This window comes from Haliotis rubra, unplaced genomic scaffold, assembly GCF_003918875.1.
Source record: "Haliotis rubra isolate DU_JTF1 unplaced genomic scaffold, ASM391887v1 Scf38, whole genome shotgun sequence".
Taxonomy (NCBI): Eukaryota; Metazoa; Mollusca; class Gastropoda; order Lepetellida; family Haliotidae; genus Haliotis; species Haliotis rubra.
Window position 1 is genome coordinate 974,776 of NW_025767057.1, and position 18,988 is coordinate 993,763.

Below are 18,988 nucleotides of genomic sequence, written 5' to 3' on the forward strand. Positions count from 1 at the left end.
TTTACTCAGATATATGGAACATCTACAAGTTTTACCAGACCATCGGGCTGGCTAGCTGTAAATTTAGACCGTCCGTCAGAAATCTAGACCGTCTCGGGCTGTCGGACGGGCCTTATTTCATACACTGTTGATACTTGTTCCCAATGTCTTTCCCCATGAAGATTAAAGTTAAATTTGATCATCAGCAAACGATTGGATCTGGTGGTCAGACTCACTAACTTCCTTGATACATGCCATTTCATCACAGACATGTAGAATGATGCTCATGGTGTCAATCACTGGATTGTCTGATACTGAATCTATTTATAGATCACCTCCATGTAGCTGGAGTAGTGGTCACTTCAGCATCAAACAGCTGTGTTTGAGATTTCAACCACTGGTCTTCTTTGTCTGTGTCCTATACAAAACTGGGCAAAAAATCTAATCTGGTTCAGTAGATTAATTGTAAATGTGATGAATAATGTATGAAGAAGGAACTGACAGACTGTTTGTTGTATTGTAAATGGGATGAATGCTATGTAGAGGAAAACTGACAGACTGTTTGTTGTATTGTAAATGGGATGAATGCTATGTAGAGGAAGAACTGATGGACTGTTTGTTGTATTGTAAATGGGATGAATGCTATGTAGAGGAAGAACTGACAGACTGTTTGTTGTATTGTAAATGGGATGAATGCTATGTAGAGGAAGAACTGATAGACTGTTTGTTGTATTGTAAATGGAATGAATGCTATGTAGAGGAAGAACTGATAGACTGTTTGTTGTATTGTAAATGGGATGAATGTTATATAGAGGAAGAACTGACAGACTGTTTGTTGTAAAATGAAGAATTGACAGACTGTTTGTTTGTTGTATTGTAAATGGGATGAATGCTATGTAGAGGAAGAACTGACAGACTGTTTGTTGTATTGTAAATGTGATGAATACTGTGTGAAGAAGGAACTGAGAGGCTGTTGTGTTTTAAATGTGATGAATACTGTGTGAAGAAAGAACTGACAGACTGTTTGTTGTATTGTAAATGTGATGAATATTGTATGAAGAAGAAACTGACACTTTTTGTTATATTGTACATATTCTTCTGTCAATCTATGTGTGTAGATATAATAAAGAAACTGATTCTCTTCTTCTTTGGTTATAGATGTGATTCTGCTGCTGGCCAGCCTGGTGTCTCTGATTGTTGGCAGCACCCAGGAGATGTTTGCTACTTCCTCTCTGCGAGGTTTTCGGTTCTTCCAGATCTTGCGTCTTGTCCGGATGGACAGACGTGGAGGCACATGGAAACTGCTTGGGTCTGTAGTATGGGCTCACAGACAGGTGAGGAGTCCTTGGGGAACCCTTTTACTCTGTGGCCCAAAAAGCATGATTTTCTTTTCATCTCCTTAGTGAGACTGCTTAATGTGTTTGATGAAATTTGGAACCTCTTACCACTTTATACCCAGTAACTGTTTGTCATACAACAAATGTTTATGATAGTTGTAAGTGACTTCCTACTTAATGCACTACATATACAACCCAGGATTTGTTTTCTGACATTTCATTTCAAAACTTGTAGTTAAAGGTCACTCAGTATGAACAGGGCATTAAAACGTTTGACAAAACTTAATGTACAAAATTCTTGCCCAGGGTCTTGATCGCATCTATATAAGGTCAAGGTCACTGGAAGACAGAGGATGACACATGGCTTACATTTCAAAAAGGTTTTGATGGATTCATGAAATTCAAAGTATTATCTATTCACTAATCATAGATTCTAAATACCATGTTTAATACCTGTCCTTTGTTATGGTAGTGTCACAAGCCACAGTCAATTTGAAGGACAATCACTCACAAAGTGACTTGTAAGAACATGCAAAAGTTATAGCATTTAAACCGGAAGTGGTAGTCTGTTTCACAGTCCCTGAACTAAATTATTTTCCCTTCTGCCCATTCCTTTATGAAGCTAATCGAGATTTCCTCAGGTTCTGAATCTGTTATTTCACTGGGGCTCCTTTTCAATTTAAATGGAATTATCTGTGTCCATAAAAATTATGTATATTCAGAGACTAAGCATTATTCTACAGAAGTGGTAATAATGTTTTCTAGGGGTAACACTTAGTTGTTTCACAGACAACATGAATGATTAAAGATGAACATCTCAAGGGATTGATCAGCTGTCACCTAAGTTGGTAAATTCTAAGTAGTTCATTATGCAAGATATGACTGATTATTATAAATTTCTTTTTATATGCATTTATTCTTATCTGTATTCCTTGTTTTAAGAGCTTGTTCTATTTTGCACATGTAAATATTAACCCAACAACTATGCTAAAGCATGTCTGTGTCATGAAACCATGCATTTAGATATGATAATATTCCAGCTATATGGCTGCGGTCTGTAAATAATCGAGTCTGGACCAGACAACCCAGTGATCAACAGCATGAGCTTTGGTCTGCGCAATTGGGAACCGATGAAATGTGTCAACCAAGTCAGCGAGCCTGACCACCCGATCCTGTTAGTCACTTCTTACGACAAGCATGGGTTACTGAAGGCCAATATTCTAACCCGGACCTTCACGGGTAGAGACAAGCATGGGTTACTGAAGATCAATATTCTAGCCCGGACCTTCACAGGGCTCTTTATGCCAGCATGTAAACAGCATGGTTAGCAAATGACTGTAATCGCTTAAATAACTCAGACATTAGATATGAAACTGAACTTGATGTTAAGAGTTAAAGTTTTGATAAGCAAAGTTAAACAAATAATGAGTCATAGATGGATTACGTAAATATTTGTCATTTCTTTTAGTTTGGAATAACGCAGTAGGTATTGTAATTTTCTTTGTTCGTGTTTCTAAGCTGCCACTATCTTAAATGTCAACCATCATGTGCTTCATCATTAATCACAAGACATCTTCAGTGTGCTTTTGAAAATAATAGAAAAGCAGAAATGACGATTGCAACATTATGGCATAACTTTTATGACATTTTGCTGAAACATTACAAAGTTAAACTAGATGTCTTTTCTTAAATACTTAGAAACATGCGGTCATCCACGTGACAATGTTTGTTTGACACAAGGACAGTTTGTAGTTCTTGCAAAACTAATCCATTTACAATGGAATAATAGAAAAGCAGAAATGACGACTGCAACATCATAACTTTTATGACATTTTGCTAAAACATTACAAAGTTAAACTAGATGTCTTTTCTTAAATACTTAGAAACATGCGGTCAGCCACGTGACAATGTTTGTTTGACACAAGGACAGTTTGTAGTTCTTGCAAAACCAATCCATTTACAATGGACCAGATGCCATGAGTGATTTACCGTATAATGGCACTGCATTAGTACTACCCCTTGGGTAACTCACACTCAAATGTTATTCTCAGCTTCCTTGGGAGATTAGAATCCAAACTGTTGTATAAGGCCACATTATCATATCATCCTTCTGGGTACCCATTTACTGATATTTGAACAAAGGTATCTACGGAAAATGTCTTTCCAAAGGAGACGCCACATTTACATAACTTATACTTCAGTACTGGGCATGGCCTAAGTCCGAGAAAAGTCTTGGTCACTTTTAACTAGACAAAACATCATTTCCCCTGATTTGTGACCTGTGTGCTGTAATGACCATGAGCCCCCACTGTACTTTGTGCTGATGTACATCTCTCTCTCAGTTAATCATTTACTGGACATGTCATACCAAAAGACATGGACAGATGGCACTTGTTACCTAGCCTGGCACTTAGCATTAATGGGGTAAAACAAGAAATGGTCGATACAGAATCAATGTACTGTGTGTGAGTGCTGAACACCGGTAGGTCACTAACCTGGGACTATAAGACCTTAAAGCAAATAAAGTACAGCTATGTACACACATACACACACCTCACCTTGAACACAAGGTTAACCCTGTATCACCTCACATAGTAATTACCCTAATGACACTCTAACAGTGTCCCAGTTTCACACAAGTGCTTTCATACCTGTCAAGGCCAAGATTTGAAACGGCTGACAGACCGTCTACATCAAAGGGGTTAATATACTTGAACTGTTAATGAACTGTTTAATTATTGAAATAATAGTGAAGATGCCCTTTCCACATCCATCAGAAATCGCTTTCTCATCAGAGGGTAGAGACTATGGACACATCAGATGTTGCAAACTACTTCATTGAGACCATTGCTGACATTGATGATGGGAGAACTGTTTCCTAAATTGAATGGCTGTTAAGGTCAAGGCTGATGTTTTCAAGATATCGAAATGAACCAAGTAGCTTGTAGCTTGTGAACTGAATATAAGAATATATTCACATCAGAAGCGACACATTAGGAGATGATTTCATGAGTGAACATGCATCAAGCAATACTTGATGAACAAGGGACAGAATTAGTGCATGATCAGGGCCCTGTTCCTCAAAGCGATCGTAGTGCTACGATGATCGTAACTCCCATACTTTAACATAAACCTACGACAGTCGTAGTGCTACGATTGCATTGAGGAATGGGGCCCTGTGTTAATATATCACATACATGAATGTACTTCCATAATCTCTTTGCTATTGGACCCGTGAAGATCCGGGATAGAATAGGTCTTTAGCAACCCATGCTTGTCGTAATAGAGGCGACTAACGGGATCGGGTGGTCAGGCTCACTGACTTGGTTGACACATTTCATCGGGTTCCAATTGCGCAGATCGATGCTCATGCTGTTGATCACTGGATTGTCTGGTCCAGACTTGATTATTTACAGACCGCAGCCATATAGCTGGAATATTGCTGAGTGCGGCTTAAAACTAAACTCCCTCACTCACTCACTCTTTGCTATTGCCATTTACTACATGATCATTCCTTGTAAGAAAATACGTCTGAAGCAATCTACCTTTGTCACAAGAGGCAACTAACTGAATCTGGTAGACTCACCACTCAGTTCATTGCATCTCAATGTATCCCAGTGTATCCATGCTCATGACATGGTCTGGGTCGTCTGGTCCAGACGTGATAATTTATTATTTTAGTCTGTTATACAGACTGAAAATTGTTGACAAAATAAATCAACTATAGACATACTGAGGCCCAGTAGGAAGTATTTCTCTATCTTACAAACCAGTACGGGAACTAATGAAGTCAATACTGTTGTAGTCTGTGGCACCATTACAACTGTGACATCAACAAAAATGGCTTTGACAGTTTCATTATATTTTTGTTTGTTTGTTTGTTTGTTTTAACATCGCACTCAGCAATATTCCAACTATATGGTAGCAGTCTGTAAACAATAGCGTGATCAACTGCATGAGCGTAAATCTACGCTGTTGGGATATGATGACGTGTCAACCAAGTCAGCGAGTCTGACCACCCAATCATGTTAGTCGCCTCTCATGACCAGTATGGGTTGCTGAAGATCAAGTTTAATCTGGATCTTCACAGGTTATATCACATGACAGATCATTTATATGTTTTGCTATCTTGCTTGTCTTTAACCAAACAGAAAATACACATGTACACATATGATGAGGAGGTTGAGGTCAAACTTCTATCAAAGGTCAAGGTTGATGAAGGTGATGTTAATTAAATATTAAGTGAACATTAGGATTATGTACTTCAATTTATAGTCTGTTAAGATGAATAATATATCCTTTCATCATCACCCTACAAAAACTTAATGTAATTATTTCAAGCATGTGATGCATTATGAATAAGTTTGACATCTTCAGGAAAACTCACATCATAGAGCATAGTCTGCTAGTTCATCTGTTCCAGTCCAGAGCCATTGTACATAGATGTTTATGAACTAAAGTTGAAAATACTCAGATGAGCTACAGAGCCTAGTGATTATATTTTTTTTGTTTCACCTTGCTGAGAAATATGTGAAACATGAAATAGAATACTCATGACATAGATGAACGGGGTGCCACATCCTCCCTGTACATTGTCCACAGGTGACAACTCAATGAGAGTTCATATGGCTTTTAGCTTAACCCTCACTAAACCACATGTAACAAATGTCTCTTTGGGCAAGAGACTGACTGACTGACTGAGTTTGGTTTTTACGCCGCTTTTAGCAATATTCCAGCAACATCATGGCGGGGGACACCAGAAATGGGCTTCACACATTGTGCCCATGTGGGGATTCGAACCTGGGTCTTCGGCGTGACGAGCCAACGCTTTAACCATTAGCTACCCCACCGCCCCTGGGCAAGAGACTGTTCAGTATATTTTCTGTTTACTAAATAGTTAAAAGGTACCCAGTGGGGTGGAACGGTATTGTGACATATATGCTTGGACCACACAGGAGGTTTGGGTTGTATTCTCCTCATGGAGACTAGAATGAAAGTTGTGTTCTTGGTGATCCATTGACTAGGGTAATTTAACATAAAGCCCTTACAGTGTAGATAGAACTTGGCCGTACAGAAATCATTATCATCATCATCATCATCATCGTGTGAACTAATACCACTGCCAGGTCACTGATATAAAGGGAATTAAGGCTGTTTATCTTGACACTGGATTATCGACTGTTTTTACAATATTTTGAAAAAAGTACATTGACCATTCTGAAGTAGTCTGGTTATCTGATTCTGTGAGGAAAGTTTCTGCTTTGGATACCACACCATGGATATCCAAAGTGTTTTTGTGTTGAGGCCAGACCAATTTCATTTCTTGTTTTACGGATTTTTGTTCTCAGAAAACCTAAAGGTAGGAGGGGGAAAAAAATATAAATAAAATCACCAGTCAAAGTAATATTCCTTCTAAATACTCAAAGTAGTTTACTTTTGACAATTAATGAAGTGTATATAGGGGAAAAAACAATCTGAGACACTTTTTCAGTAAGTTTACATTTTTGGCCAATAAAAAACATTAGGATTTTATTTTTTGAGCGGGGAATATATATTTTTATTTTGTTCTTATTCTTGAAAAAATGTGACAGGTGAATCCGTAAAACAAGAAATAAAATTGGTCTGGCCTAATTAACAAGTCTAATCCAAGCCTTTAAGTGCACTTTACATATTGTTTAATTATATAGATATGCTGCTTAATAGAACTATGACACTAAAGCTTTTTACATGAAAGCCCTCCATGAGTCTCTGATGACACCATGTGGAGCTGTAAAACCAATGTAAACACAGGATATATGAGCAAATGGATTAGTTTTTCACCTTTTAGGATATTTTCTCAATGAATGTTAAACATTTCATGGGTGTGCAGACAGATGACAAATATGCAATATCTTGAATGTACTGTGTGAGATGATGATGTGATAGAAGTACGTGTACTAGGTAAGGTCAAGGAATTCTGGGTAGAATAATGTTCTGCTATGTCACTTGCCTCAAACAAAGTTTATGCTACTGTCTAGGCTTTGATAAACACAAACCTTTAATCCAATCAATTTGGCAGTAAGTATTATATTTCATCCTTAAAACACACACACAAGCTTCCTCTTGATTTCATGGACCGCTTCCGTGGTGTAGTGGTTAGAGAGCGGAAGGTCTCTCCACCTGGAGAGCGGAAGGTCACAGGTTGAATCCCCGGACGCATCATACCAAAGACGTTAAATTATGGTACTTGTTGGTCCCTGCATTAAGGGGGCGGTGGGGTAGCCTAGTGGTTAATTATAGAGAGTTGGCTCGTCATGCTGAAGACCCGCGGGTTCTATTCCCCACATGGGTACAATGTGTGAAGCCCATTCCTGGTGTCCCCCGCCGTGATGTTGCTGGAATATTGCTAAAAGCGGCGTAAAACCAAACTCACTCACTCACTTACTCTCTGCATTAATGGGTACAACAAGGACCGGTCGGCTCGGAGTCAGTATAATGTGTCTTAGTAGGGTATTCATGCTTACATCAGCAGCGAAATGGTATCTCAGTGAGTTAGCACTATAAAACCAGCTTAAGTCTGGGCTAGTACAAGCAGCCACACATACACACGTATGCACGTCATATGAGCGAAATATTCTCAAGTACAACATTAAACCCCATTTCACCTCACTTTGATTTCACAACCAAAACTAGTCTTACTGCACAGCAATTGATTCGCTCTACATAGCTGTTATATTTTGGTTTTAGAAGTGAAATATGCATGAAATAAAGGTATGGCACCACACTTGGAATTATGTCATTCCTGATTTAAACCACTGCGAACCATAGGATGCCCTTGTCCTTTAATGCTGATGATATAGTTGAAGAGAGAAACAGATGCCTCCACATACATACTTGTTTATGTTTTATTTGGTTGTTGATGTATTTGCAACAGAGATTGAACTTGGTACTAAAAAGATTGAACTCTGTACAAAACATCTGTGTCAAACTTCAGTAATAAATCTCTTTATTGCAAATAGAATTAGGCATAAGTAGCACAGTGGAATTCAACAGAATAGGAACAATGAGTGAGTGAGTATGGTTTTACGCCGCTTTTGGCGATATTCCAGCATATCACTTTTGGGGACACCAGAAATGGCTTCACACATTGTACCCATGTGGAGAATCGAACCAAGGTCTTCAGCATGACGAGCGGACGCTTAACCATTAAGCTACCTCACTGCCCTATTCTCTTCATTAACCAGATAAATGAAACCTATATTTTCTAAATATTTTACATATTTGGCTTCCATTTCATGTAATTTGACAACTTGAATGTCATGAATTTCTTGTAACCAAATTTATGACATGAAACAGAAATTAACTTTACGAAAATTTCCAAAGCAAGGACTTCATATTGATGAAAGAAGAGAGTTTGGGGATGACTTGCACATTGTTAACAAAGCCAGTTCTGATTGATTTAGCTGAAAAATTAATTTACAAATAACTTTTATTAAATATGTATGCAACATGAGCCATGCTGCAGACCATATGAAGGCAGTTGCAGACAGACAGACAGACAGACAGACATATTTATTTGTATATATGGCCTGAGGCCAATAGTACATGTGTACAATAATAACAGTGCATTTATGCTCAACCTGTAAATGCGCGAGTTATAGGAACATCAATAAATCCATAAACACCCATTTACAATTTACATTTTTTCTGTCAACATAAGTATGTGGTACAACACAAGGGCTACCTTAAACAACAAGTCAATATTTTCTGTGCGAAGTAGCATACAGAATTTTTGTCTCGACGGTTGGTTATAGAAAAAATAAGGCAAATATGTTTCTCTTATTTCTAAATATTTCGGCAGTATTTCGGCAGATGCATGTTCTTTCTTCGTCAACAAACTGAAACAAACCTTATCAATTTGAGATTTCCCATGTTGAAATGAAACAATTCTATGCAAATTTTGATCATGTGACTTAAAAGGAATTGGGAACCTATGAGGACGGTTCCACCAGATTATGATCCAACAGAGAATCTCATATTATTGTGACATACAATACTTTGAGGATTTAATTGCATCCCCCATACTCTCATTGAGGCCCCAACAATTGTCCTCATGATATTACAAAAAGAATTCAATCGTTCATCTAATCCTATTTGTATGTTCCATGTTCCAGTGCCATTCCTCTGATCTAAGCATGACTTCATATTTATTGAACACAGTATCCCTGGTTTGGTAATCATACATTCTATACAAAATGGTAATGTGATTTATGTCTTTGTTTTTTTCAGGAGCTGTTGACCACTTTGTATATTGGCGTCCTTGGCCTCATCTTCTCCTCTTTCTTTGTGTACCTGGCGGAGAAGGATGCTTACAAAGGATTACTTGGGAAGGAAGGAAATGAGAAGCGCTTCTCCAGCTTTGCTGATGCCTTGTGGTGGGGAGTGGTAAGTTAGCCATGAGAAGTGTTTCTCCAGCTTTGCTGATGCCTTATAGTGGGGAGTAGTAAGTTAGCCATGGGAAGTGTTTCTCCAGCTTTGCTGATGCCTTATTGTGTGGAGTGGCAAGTTAGCCATGGGAAGTGTTTCTCCAGCTTTGCTGATGCCTTATTGTGTGGAGTGGCAAGTTAGCCATGAGAAGTGTTTCTCCAGCTTTGCTGATGCCTTATAGTGGGGAGTGGTAAGTTAGCCATGAGAAGTGTTTCTCCAGCTTTGCTGATGCCTTAGTGGGGAGTGTTAGCCAGAGAAGTTAGCCAGTGGGGAGAAGTGCCATGGGAAGTGTCCAGCTTTGCTGATGCCTTGTGGTGGGGAGTGGTAAGTTAGCCATGAGAAGTGTTTCTCCAGCTTTGCTGATGCCTTATAGTGGGGGAGTGCAAGTTAGCCATGAGAAGTGTTTCTCCAGCTTTGCTGATGCCTTGTAGTGGGGAGTTGGTAAGTTAGCCATGAGAAGTGTTTCTCCAGCTTTGCTGATGCCTTGTAGGGGGAGTGGTGGTAAGTTAGCCATGAGAAGTGTTTCTCCAGCTTTGCTGATGCCTTGTGGTGGGGATTGGTAAGTTAGCCATGAGAAGTGTTTCTCCAGCTTTGCTGATGCCTTATAGTGGGGAGTAGTAAGTTAGCCATGAGAAGTGTTTCTCCAGCTTTGCTGATGCCTTGTAGTGGGGAGTGGTAAGTTAGCCATAGGAAGTGTTTCTCCAGCTTTGCTGATGCCTTATAGTGGGGAGTAGTAAGTTAGCCATGAGAAGTGTTTCTCCAGCTTTGGTAATGCCTTGTGGTGGGGAGTTGTAGGTAAGTTAGCCATGAGGAATGTTTCTCCAGCTTTGCTGATGCCTTGTAGTGGGATTGGTAAGTTAGCCATGAGAAGTGTTTCTCCAGCTTTGCTGATGCCTTGTAGTGGGTGTGGTAAGTTAGCCATGAGAAGTGTTTCTCCAGCTTTGCTGATGCCTTGTAGTGGGGAGTGGTAAGTTAGCCATAGGAAGTAAGTTAGCCATGGGAAGTGTTTCTCCAGCTTTGCTGATGCCTTGTAGTGGGGTGTGGTAAGTTAGCCATGAGAAATGTTTATCCAGCTTTGCTGATGCCTTGTAGTGGGGAGTGGTAAGTTAGCCATGGGAAGTGTTTCTCCAGCTTTGCTGATGCCTTATAGTGGGGAGTAGTAAGTTAGCCATGGGAAGTGTTTCTCCAGCTTTGCTGATGCCTTGTAGTGGGGAGTGGTAAGTTAGCCATGAGAAGTGTTTCTCCAGCTTTGCTGATGCCTTGTGGTGGGGAGTGGTAAGTTAGCCATGAGAAATGTTTATCCAGCTTTGCTGATGCCTTATAGTGGGGAGTGGTAAGTTAGCCATGAGAAATGTTTATCCAGCTTTGCTGATGCCTTGTAGTGGGGAGTGGTAAGTTAGCCATAGGAAGTGTTTCTCCAGCTTTGGTAATGCCTTGTGGGGATTGGTAAGTTAGCCATAGGAATTATTTCTCCAGCTTTGCTGATGCCTTGTAGTGGGGTGTGGTAAGTTAGCCATGAGAAGTGTTTCTCCAGCTTTGCCAATGCTTTGTGGTGGGTTGGTAAGTTAGCCATGAGAAATGTTTCTCCAGCTTTGCTGATGCCTTGTAGTGGGGAGTGGTAAGTTAGCCATAGGAAGTGTTTCTCCAGCTTTGGTAATGCCTTGTGGGGATTGGTAAGTTAGCCATAGGAATTATTTCTCCAGCTTTGCTGATGCCTTATTGTGGGGTGTGGTAAGTTAGCCATGAGAAGTGTTTCTCCAGCTTTGCTGATGCCTTGTAGTGGGGAGTGGTAAGTTAGCCATAGGAAGTGTTTCTCCAGCTTTGCTAATGCCTTGTGGGGATTGGTAAGTTAGCCATAGGAATTATTTCTCCAGCTTTGCTGATGCCTTGTGGTGGGGTGTGGTAAGTTAGCCATGAGAAATGTTTCCCAGCCATGCCTTTGCTGGTATGCCTTGTAGCTTTGCTAATGGGGTGTGTGGTAAGTTAGCCATGAGAAGATCCAGCTTCAAATGTCTGTAGTAACTGACAAATTGTTAACTGAAGAACACTTTAAGATCCGGGTAAGAATAAGTCTTCAACAAGCCCGGCTGGTTGTGGGCAGCTGTTAACTGCTGCATGTCCTAACTGTGTAAGTCGATGCTCATGATATTAATCACTAAATTGTCTGGTCAAAGCTTGATTGTTTTTACAGGCCAAACGTTTTAGCTGGAATATTACTGAGTGTGACATAAAACAAGGAATGAACAAAATCTTATGTAAAGTAGAGCTGTGTATCATGGCCTAAGTGGCGAGACGATATATCCCAATACCAGTTTAATGGGACGAGGCAATATAGAGTCAAACCCCAATGTCTCGAACTCGGTTGAGACGAATTGTGTCGAACTCATCTCTCGGTCCATACTGATTTCCTCATATTTATCATTATTTTACCCTGATGTCTCCAGCTATATGTGTCGAATTCCTGGTTGTGTCGAACTCATTTTAGAGAGAGTCCCCAAAAGCCCTAATAAGTACAAATTTACCCTTTTGGCTCGAACTGTCAAAGTTGGTTCTTGCAACTGAAAACTTACTTTGCTCAATCAAAAGTCATGCTCACAAACGTGCTACCTAAAGATCAAAGGTGAGGATTAAAGGATTAATCAAGTGGCATGTTTAACTATACATCTATACCCACATTGTCATGACACTAACCAAGTGATTAATTAACTTGTTACCAGTGACCATTGATGACAGACCGACAGGAAATCTCTAAACAAACATTGGCGCATGTTTTTGTCACGTGACAATTTTAAGGATGTGAAATGCCACAGCAGCAAATGCATTAAGGAGAGAATCACTGTCCTAGTAGGCGCCAACATGTCAGGTACTGACAAACATCCACTTCTTACAATAGGTAAATCTTTTTGTATGCACATTTATTTGTCATGACCAATAAAGTGATTGAATTGATTTACAGGGGTTGAAATAACCCATTGCCCGACGCCCGAGTCCAGTGTTTTCTTCTGTCGGGCAAGCAAATTTGTATATCTCACTGTACCGGTGTCCAGTTGACTTTCCAATATTAATTATGTTGTTTATTTAAAAAATCAACAAGAAAACGGCCGGTATAGTGGAATAATTATCAGGGCAAGTGATTTTACATGTGCCACTGTACCGGAGTACACTAGCAATTTTAAAGTTATTTCCACCCCTGATTTACATTCTTGTATATTTAATTTAATGATCAGTACAGCAGTAAACGGTATCTTCCCATAAGACAGACCTCCCAAAAGACAGACCGCTTAAATGAACGCATTTTATGGTTGGTTGCATAAGGCTTCATTAAGCTGTACCCTGGATAATAATGGTATGTGCCCAGATAAAACAGACAACTTTAGGTATTAACTTTAGTGGCACTGGTAGGGAACTTGATTACAGAGAGTGGAGTCTTTGTGATTTTTGCGACAGAAACATTATGATTTATGAGTCTTTGCAATGATATGTGTTATGATAAGATAAATGGTATAGCTATAGTTTGTGGTATTAAAGACTATAACAAGGTGTAAAAACCTTGGAGTCAACTTTGTGTGCAGACTCTTTCCGTGTTGTCACAACCCCTAGTGTACAGTACACAACCCTGTGCACTTAAAAGAACCCACCGTTGGTATATGACCAGATGATGGCCACACGAATACGTGCAAACACCTAGTTGCAGGTACAGCAATGTGTAGTGAACTTGGACAAAGTACTGTGACTATGTCTCCCAGTCCACCCAGCTGTGAATGGGTACCTCGTACGGATGAGAAAGTCACAATAACTCGGTGCGCCTAGTGGCAGCAAGAGTTGTATACTCTCCAGGGATTTGAGATTGATAACACGATGTGCCGTTGAAATTGACATCCAATGATCGAGGGAAAAAATACCAACACCTTGAGCATGCACTAGTGGATATGTGCGCTAGATATATATCATATAATGATAATATAATAATATTCACAACAAATAATGTCAAGTTTTCCACATAAAATTGTGTCATATATGTATACCAATATTTCAACATCAGCTTCCCTAAATAATATTTCAGAAATGTAACAGTTTTTAACACTGGTAACGGAAAATTTGAGATTGAAAGATGATGGTAACCAAAAATTTTGTGTTCATTCAGGATAAGGAAGTGAGTTGTGTTGTATATAAACATTTACTTGGCCGATAAAATGGTGTGCATAAGGTACTTTCAAGTCACCCACATGAACAAGCCACAAGATAAGATTTCTTCATTATCTCAAGGGACATTTTGCGTGCATCATGTACTATGCTTAACTAACATAGTCTGTACAAAACAATTATTTAACAATTTATGACTTTACAAGATTATCAAGGGTTTTCGGAGTAATATAACTATATATAAAGTGCTTGAAAACATTCTTAACTTTTCTAACAACTCGGTTCTCTACTACTCAGTATTCACTTGTAAACTAGGAGAGATAGGAATGTGCTGTTAGTGACTCTGGGTCAGCTCATTAATTACATAGGGGTGGACAGCATGGCTCAGCTGATTAGTGTACTCATTAAGTCTGTCTTATGGGAGGTCTGTCTTTTTTTGGGAGTGAACCCAGTAAACATTCATTGCAAAGATGAATTGTTCCTATGTATAGCCTACTGTAGAAAAATGATGTTGTAGCAACTTTGGTCGTGTTGGTACTTGGTCATTTCTATGCTGACAGATGTGTCAAACACTCGGAAAAGTCAAACTTTCCCCTTGGTCATGATGAGTTCGACAAAACGGGGTTTGACTGTATATCATGAAATCATTGACAAGGAACCTGCGAGACGATTATCATCACGATGTAATGGTGGCGATATGATATGTAGACCTATACAGTACAATTTCTAAAAACAGAATAGATATGACATAAAATGACTGAAACTTTATTTGTTATACAGCAGAACTTGTGCTACATTCACACACATTTATAAAGCTGTTGATCTAATGAAATTTCATAAGAAAGTACAGTCAAACATATTCAGTATACCTTGATCTAATATACATAAATTTGAAACTGAAGTTTCCCTTGGGATGTTGTGTTCTACCCCAATGCTGTCACAAACAATTTATTGTAATTTATATCAGAATTCAGAATCACTGAAAAAAACTCTTAAGTCTGCTTTCTAAATTGTATCTTACCTCTGTTCCCTTTCTTAACAAAGCTAAGACATCGTTCATAGTTGTTAAAAAATGGCGTTATTTGTCAAAATATATTTCAGTTGCTTGACGACAAGTATTCTACAGTTCACAGAATTTGAAAAATGTTCACACTCTTTCATTTATACACCAACCGCCTCCGTGGTGTAGTGGTTAGAGCGCCCGCCCGGAGAGCGGAAGGTCGCGGGTTCGATCCCCGACAGCGTCATACCAAAAGACATTAAAATATGGTACTTGTTGGTCCCTGCCTGGCGCTCGGCATTAATGGGTACAGCAAGGACTGGTCGGTTCGGAGTCAGTATAATGTGTCTGAGTGGGGTATTCATGCATCACTGCGGCATGGTATCTCAGTGGGCTAGCACTATAAAACCAGCTTAAGTCTGGGCTAGTACAAGCAGCCGCACCTACACATACACACGCATGCACGTCGTCATATGAGCGTAATATTCTCAAGCACGACGTTAAACCCAATTTCAGCTCACCTCATTTATACACCAACTCCTTTGGTCATGTAACAAAGATTACAAATACAAACAATAAAGAAGTTGACATCTATATATGTTGCTTTTCTCATGTTTGTCTAGATAAACAATTTTCAAAAAAATTTGAAAGCATTTATTATAATGATTTTACCAGTTATGTTTAATGCTAAAACTATGCTTCTATGGGGATGGTACAGAAGTTGTTGGAAAGTGAATAGTATTCCCCCTCAATACTGATGATGTCAAGAAGCTGTGTGATGTGGTCACTTTATGTGCATGTGTATCAGATTAAAATACAGAAATACACTTGTGGACCCCTTTAATTTCTTTTAATATAAGCTTCATATATCTCACAAAGTTTTGACATATTACATGCTTATGTTTAGTCTGTTCATGTTCTAATTCAGATAATAGCTGCATCAACAGGAATATTTCTCACAATTAGGACGGTTATCTGCACATCTTTTTGCCACAGGAACATTATGTTTCATATCTTTACAGGGCTCCAGATAATTTTTCAACATCAGGATTACGTACTCCTTATTTTTTCAAAACAGGAGTACTGGAAAACCTTAAGAGTATGTTTAGAGTACTGAATGGAATTTAATGGAGTATCAGTAATCTTGAGTTTCGTTTCATATAAGCACCACAACATTGCTACTCTTATGTAAACAGGTCAATAAACAATAAAACAATAATTTTTCAGATAAATATGTTTGTTAATGATTCTAAGACCGTACACCATTGCTGTGGTGCGTATCTGCTACGTTTTCTAAATTATTTCCTGCCATATCATGCATATTTTTTATTCGTACATACGCCGATCTGGCCCTTATCTGGAACCCTGCTTTAGCATTCATACATTTGCCAAAGCTTTACCACAACCAACAGGAAGATCATGTCTAAGAAACTACAAACAATAACTTGACCTTGATCACACTGTTTCCCATCTCTGATGGCTGGAAGCTAGTGAAGCTGTTCCTCTCAGACTGACATTCCACTAATCTTCATATTGACCGTCCATCAGCACAGATCCCAGACAGACATCTGAATGTCAAAATCACAAACCATGCCAGAGGGTCTAAATCTTTACTAAAGCAAAGAATTTATTAAAATGTGGAGTCTCTTTGTAAAGATAATCTTGGCTAAGTGTCTCCTGAGATGAGAATGATCACCCCTTGATCTATATGTGTGGTTCCCGACCACATCTTGCCCAGTGATTTAATGACCAGGTTTCCCCTGAGTGTTGGATCATCATGTTTAAGTCGATCATTCTGACCGCTGGTCACTTGGGTGTTTTTGATCAAAATTATTTCACGCGTGTGTCCTGATAATTGATCTGGTGGACTGTGTGCCAGTGATGTACTCAAGGGAATGACTAGCCCTTGGTATTTGTACTTTCCAAAGTAAGATGTCTTGGGGCTCAATATTTAGCTTTGAGCTTCCTTGAATCTAAAGATAGTCATAGCTTTAAATCACTTCTTCGATCGTGAAAAGTGTATAAGAACAGATTCAACTCTATATACCTTGAGAACACTCATTGAGTGAACCGTCTACAACTTACACAAGTGTAACATGTCTATAGGATTAAGGAGAATGCGTGCCTGTGATGCTGGAGCTCCCACTATAGTAACTGCAAAGGACTTTAACTAGCCTTGTTGATATATTGTGTTTGTCAGTTCAAAGGCCCTGTTAGATCATTTGTCCACTGGATCAATGCACTGTAATTTCACAAACTTGTTTTAAATTTGAATGTTGATGGGGGCACTTTGCTAAGGGTTGCCTGCTGTCTGAATCAGTTTAAATCATTTTGATTCTCCACTGCAGCTGCCAGCTAATGAGTCTGTGCACGATTACCAAAACAATGTTACATTATGTACAGTACTAGATACATCCAAATCGGAGGTATTAAAGTGTTTTTCTAAAATCTGCATCACTGCAGTTTAACAAGGTTTTGGAGTATCTCAAGGATCTGACTTTGCTTCCATTCCAGTTCTGTGTTTTGCAGACTAATTGGTAATATCATATCAAGATCTCTATGTGCCACCTCAAGAGGCTTGTTTACACAATTATGAAACTGCATCATCCAGGTGGGTCTCAGTTGGTTTGGTATGACCCGTGGTCAAGTCATTGTTACTGTAAAGGGAGCTCTTAAAGTAAGTGTGACTGTTACTATACTTTATCTTTTCTAAATTTTATCTTCATTTTTAAACTTTTGAGAACAGAGCCAGATAAAGTACAAATTTTTCTTCTTTGAGGATGGCCATATTTCATACTTGAAAAATATGTGACAAAACATATTGCAATTGTAAAGTAACTGGTGCAAAGTTCAAAATGTACAATACCGGGGTACCTTCACAAATGTGATGTTTTGATCATTATCGGATTGTGCTTCTAAATTGTGTTAACTCACTTCCTTGCACCATCAACATGGCCACCATGACGGCCATATTGGAAATGCTATTTATTATCAATAAATGGCCATAGTTGTGTGACTCAACACATAGGCTATGTTTGACCATTTGAATATGGATACAGTGAGCTACTTTGGTCAACTCTACACCCAGGTGGGCTACATTGTTATGGAACCAGTTTTAATGTTTTTCATTAAAAAAAGGCAAAACCTTTTTCCCTCTTCCTTAACATGATATTTCCTGCCTAGACTGAAAAAGACCTGTCTGGCAAGAACATGCATCCTTATCATTTGCCAACAATTACGGAAACTCTTTATCCTGTTAAACCTAAATGAAATGACCCGCGGTCACATGTGAAAGCTATGTAAGTCACTTAGCAGATTATTGAGTGAGATATAGCCATTGTCAAGTCAACTAGCCAGACTTAATGTTATTAACTGTTTGCCTTTTGGCACTGAAATGAAATCCAAGCCCTGTGATCAGAGCTCCTGGAGTATTTAGCCTCTCCTGGCAATGCATATGTTAGGATGCATTGTTCTATCTCATGTCAGATCAGATCATTACGGGGCCTGTTTCGTATCGAGGCCACTAACAACTATAATGTTGGCCTTGTTCATTTCTAGATGTACTTTCCTGATTGGATCCATTATCATTTGAGAGTCATTGTGACACAAATACATTCAGTGTTGTGCAGAATTTACAACACAGCCAAAGATTTGTTAGAGTAACTTCTTGCTGTGTAAGTGACAACCATATTCAGTGGAATTGCATGGAAATATTTTTTCAAAGTGTGATTAGGTATCCCAAATTCTAACTGTTTTAGTTCTAATAAAAATGGAAGTGATTTGATGAACTGATTTCCATTCATTGTCTGTGTGAGAAATAGAAATAGAATGTGATTCTATCACATGACAAGAATCTAAAGTCTTTAACTGTTTCCTTTACATTAGAGGAGGTGAGGTGAGGTGAAATTGGGCTTTAACGTCGTGCTTGAGAATATTTCGCTCATATGACGACGTGCATGCGTGTGTATGTGTATGTGCGGCTGCTTGTACTAGCCCAGACTTAAGCTGGATTTATAGTGCTAGCCCACTGAGATACCATGCCGCAGTGATGCATGAATACCCC

At 39.0% G+C, this 18,988-nt stretch overlaps 1 protein-coding gene across 1 annotated transcript in view; it reads left to right on the top strand.

The window, feature by feature from the left end:
* LOC124286311 (potassium voltage-gated channel subfamily KQT member 1-like) overlaps positions 1-18,988 on the top strand; it is an 81,170-nt gene that overhangs the window by 23,302 nt on the left and 38,880 nt on the right. Inside the window, exons 3-4 of the mRNA XM_046722670.1 lie at positions 1,138-1,313; positions 9,585-9,740. Coding sequence (XP_046578626.1) covers positions 1,138-1,313; positions 9,585-9,740 — 332 coding nt within the window. The remainder of the gene's footprint in view (positions 1-1,137; positions 1,314-9,584; positions 9,741-18,988) is intronic.